Source organism: Otolemur garnettii, unplaced genomic scaffold (genome assembly GCF_000181295.1).
Source record: "Otolemur garnettii isolate 467f Iridium unplaced genomic scaffold, OtoGar3 scaffold00019, whole genome shotgun sequence".
NCBI classification, from domain to species: Eukaryota; Metazoa; Chordata; class Mammalia; order Primates; family Galagidae; genus Otolemur; species Otolemur garnettii.
In genome coordinates this window covers 14,865,327-14,869,308 of record NW_003852414.1, presented here as the reverse complement: position 1 = coordinate 14,869,308, position 3,982 = coordinate 14,865,327, and the positions used below count along the sequence as shown (strand labels likewise).

General features: G+C 36.6%; 1 protein-coding gene across 1 annotated transcript in view; it reads right to left on the bottom strand.

The window, feature by feature from the left end:
• Positions 1–3,982, bottom strand: part of NSUN6 (NOP2/Sun RNA methyltransferase family member 6) — a 56,449-nt gene that overhangs the window by 32,799 nt on the left and 19,668 nt on the right. The window contains exon 7 of the mRNA XM_003786769.3: positions 2,674–2,793. Coding sequence (XP_003786817.1) covers positions 2,674–2,793 — 120 coding nt within the window. The remainder of the gene's footprint in view (positions 1–2,673; positions 2,794–3,982) is intronic.

Below are 3,982 nucleotides of genomic sequence, written 5' to 3'. Positions count from 1 at the left end.
TTTTTTTTTTTTTAAATTATATTTTACTTGTATTTATATATATTAGTTATCTATTTTTTTTTAGATTTTGGTAAAAAGACAATAAGGAAAAAAATTTGTTTGCTATTTGTATTTTGTCTTGTGTATTCTGTAACAAACAAGTAGTAAATGATTATGTATTGAAAAAAAATTGCACAGCTCTTGTTAAAGCTATATTGATAGATACTTTTTTATTTTGGTTGCTGATACAATGCTTTCTTTTTCTAATATTATTTTGTAATTCTTTTTTATATAGGAATATAATTAATTTTGTATAGTTATTTTGAAGTTAGCTACATTGCTGAATTTTTCTATTGTTTTTGGTAACTTGCAAGTAACTTGGTAAATCGGAAGTAATGAAATTTGTATTTTTTTTTTTTTTTTTTTACAAACCATTGAGACTTTTAAGTTATCATAACTGTACTAGCTAGGCTCTTCAACTTTACTAGGAGTGGTGGTAATGAGTACACTTATCTCATAATTGATTTGTAGATAATGCTTTTGTTTCCTCATAAAATTGATATATTTGTCCTAATGTTATCTTCAATGATTATGTCAATGTTTTGCCTATAGTTGATGTTCTGTAAATATTCAAAGGAGGCTGAAATTAAAAAAAAAAAAAAAAAAGACAAACCAAAATCCCATCAAGCCCTACAAAGCTGATCTGCCCAAATGCCCTCATCAGCACAACCTTTCTCACCTCTTTTCCTCCTCCTACTCTCCCCCTTCCCTACTTCATCAAAACTACTGACAGTCCTCAAACAAGGCAGGGCCCCTCCCACCTCCAGGCATTTACTGTTTCCTCTAGCTAGAACATTCTTTCCAGACACATCTGTGCTGCTCATTACCTTCAAGTCTGTCCTCAGATGCTGTGATACCTTCACAGTGCGGACCTTTCTCACTGCCTCATTTAAAACTGCAATTACATCCCCCTCCCCTCAGTAGTCCCTATTCCTCAATCCTTCTTTACTTATTGCTATAGCCTTTACCAAAATCATTAATGTCGTATCTTTTATGCATTATATGTCTCCTGTTACTAAAATTATATGGGTCATTACAAAAGCTTTGAGATACACAAAAATCAAGAAACACAAAATCTACGCAGATGGAAACAGATGAAACCTTCCCAGTAACATCAATAAGCGAGCCAAGGTGAAACCTGCACGGGTGAATCAGAAAGGACACTGGTGACCGTGTTGCTTAGAAGTGAAATACTGGACCATAACATAGTCTGTCTCAAAACTTTTGTAGTGACCCACGTATAAGCTTTATGAAGAGTAAAATACTGGCCACTATGGTTCAATGCTGCATTCCTGGCACACACTAACTAGTTTTTCAATCAATTGACTCAAATCTGACCCCAGATTAAGGAGTTTATTATAGACAAAGACACTGGCACGTATAAGGACTTTAGAAACCACCTAGTTCTACAGAATTCGAAACCAACAGGAAAGATGATGCCAACTGGCCATATCCTTCTAGAGTGGAAGAATCTCAGTTGAGGAACATAATGGTTCCAAGGCCACGAGGAGTTTCACACACAGATAAAACTGTGAGGACCAAACTGACTCCATTTTGTTTAAATTTTACTTTTGCTGCCTAGTTGTTTTTCTCTCGCAGCTGCACACCAGAACCGTTAACTTCCTCCCTCACCCCCGCACTGGCCCCAAGATCCGTACCCTTGCACAACATTTGCCCCCAGCGAGAGCAACCCACACCCAGACCAATCAGCTTCAGACAAGTGCCACTCTACCACCCAAGCCCCTATGAACTCTCCCCAGTAACCTACCCCTCCCTTCTTTCTTGCTGTCCCCTTTAAAACCTCCCTCCATTTGTGAGTTGGGGCTTCTCTGCTCTCCTGCTAGGACAGGATCAGGAAGCCCTGGCTCGAGCTTGTCAATAAACAACCTCTTGCTTTTGCATCGGATTCGGTCTTGGAGTGATTTGTGGGGGATCCTGCAACTTGGGCACAACAAAACCAGCCCATAAGAAAGGAAAACATCCATACAAAAAGCAGTGAAACCTGAGCTGAAGTTGTCCAAGGACAAACTTAGTCCTATTTTGGGACAATTCAAGGTTATAATTAAGCCAGATGGTGAGGTTTATACAACCCTCAAGACAAACACAAACACACAAGTATGTTCTATGCAGATATGTAAGTCCTCATCTGTTTATGTATCTGTGTGAATGCATGTCAACATACGAATATTTTTCACATTTTGATAACACACTGTCAAGTTAATTTTTAGTGGCAGAATTAATTTTAGTAAATCATAAAATTTTATGATTAAACATAAAAAAAACTCTTACATGTTTCAGTTCAACTTAATTTCATGAGGAAGAGTTCTGTTCTATAATTTTATTTAAAAACTAGGGAATTAAAAAAGGTCTTGATTTGGTGTTCCTAAGTTACACTGTCTATTGACAACTGAATAATCTTTACTTTGGCCTAATCTGAAATAAATTAGATTATGGATAGCTACATGTTTCCTAAGTTACATGTAGTTCCACCTTCACTACTAAAGTCTGTGACACTTAGAGCATGGTTCTGCTGTGACGACCGTCTCACCTGGTCCTGCATTAGTGCTGCCATCACCTTCACTAGGGAACTATGTTAACACTTAGAGCGTGGTTCTGCTGTGACGACCGTCTCACCTGGTCCTGCATTAGTGCTGCAATGTGTGTTGTTTTGCCTCCGGGTGCTGCACACAAGTCCAGGATCATCTCTCCAGGCTGAGGATTCAGGACATGACTCACTAAGGCAGATGGTAAATTCTATAAGAAAAAAAAAATGCACTTAATCACCAATGATTCAAAAATCACTTTTAATTTCAGAATCAGTGACCACAAAGAAACCTTTGCAAGTAACTACAGTACAGCAACTCCACGTCTGCCAAGAGTAGAGTTTCTGTAAATATGCTAAGGTCAGGAAATTCAGATTTCCTAGAATACCCCATAGTCTCACAGGACTTACACACACAGAGTGCACTTGACATAAACATGCAAGATGAATTTGCCAGTCAATTTGGGGTTTCTGCTGTGATATCAGTGTTTTGGGGGGTACTGGCAAAAAAAATCATATTTACTTATTTTTATTAGTTCTCAATATTTTGATAGTCAGAAACCTCTACAGTTAGAAGACAGATCTGCATCTTTTTCCCAAAAATGTACAAAATTTTCCAATTTGGGGTGCTTCATCATCTAATTCCTATTTAAGAATCCTTGTTTGATGCTGCTAATGCCACCCAAAGAGTGTATTTACACTCCTAGCTCCCTACCACCAGACTATATTTTCGGTAGGAGAAAAATAAAATGGATGGGCTTCTAAAACCATGAGAATATACAATCTAAACATACCTTATCTACGGCAATTACATCATTTATTAGTATAATTATATAAAGATTGCTACTAGAAGACGGTCAACCTTGTTTAAGACAGGTGAAATATTATCACAAATAATTCCTTTTAAAAATTATTTGGCAAGGGCAGGGCCTGTGGCTCAAGGAGTAGGGTGCTGGACCCATATGCTGGAGGCGGTGGGTTCAAACCCAGCCCCCGCCAAAAACTGCAGGAAAAAAAAAAAAAAAGAAAGAAAAAAAAATTACTAAGAAAAAAAAGTTGCAGCTAAAACAAGCATGGAGTGATTTATTTTTAAAGCTTCAATAGTTCAATTAATTCTTACCAAAACAATGATCATTATTACAACCACTAGGATGTCCTCAAGAACTCTGAGAAAGTTCTAACATTTCTCAAGTGAATCCAAGATCACAACTCCAAAACAGAAACTCACGGGTGAAAAAGAAGTTACAAATAAACAAGTTTTCCCCTTTTTGAGAACATACAAAAGCATTAAACGCAATGCAAGTGATGTAAGTATCAATGGATATTAAATCTAAGGGGAAATTTTAATGAAGATATTTAGAGATGATTTTTATTTATTTATTTATTTATTTTTTTTTTTTT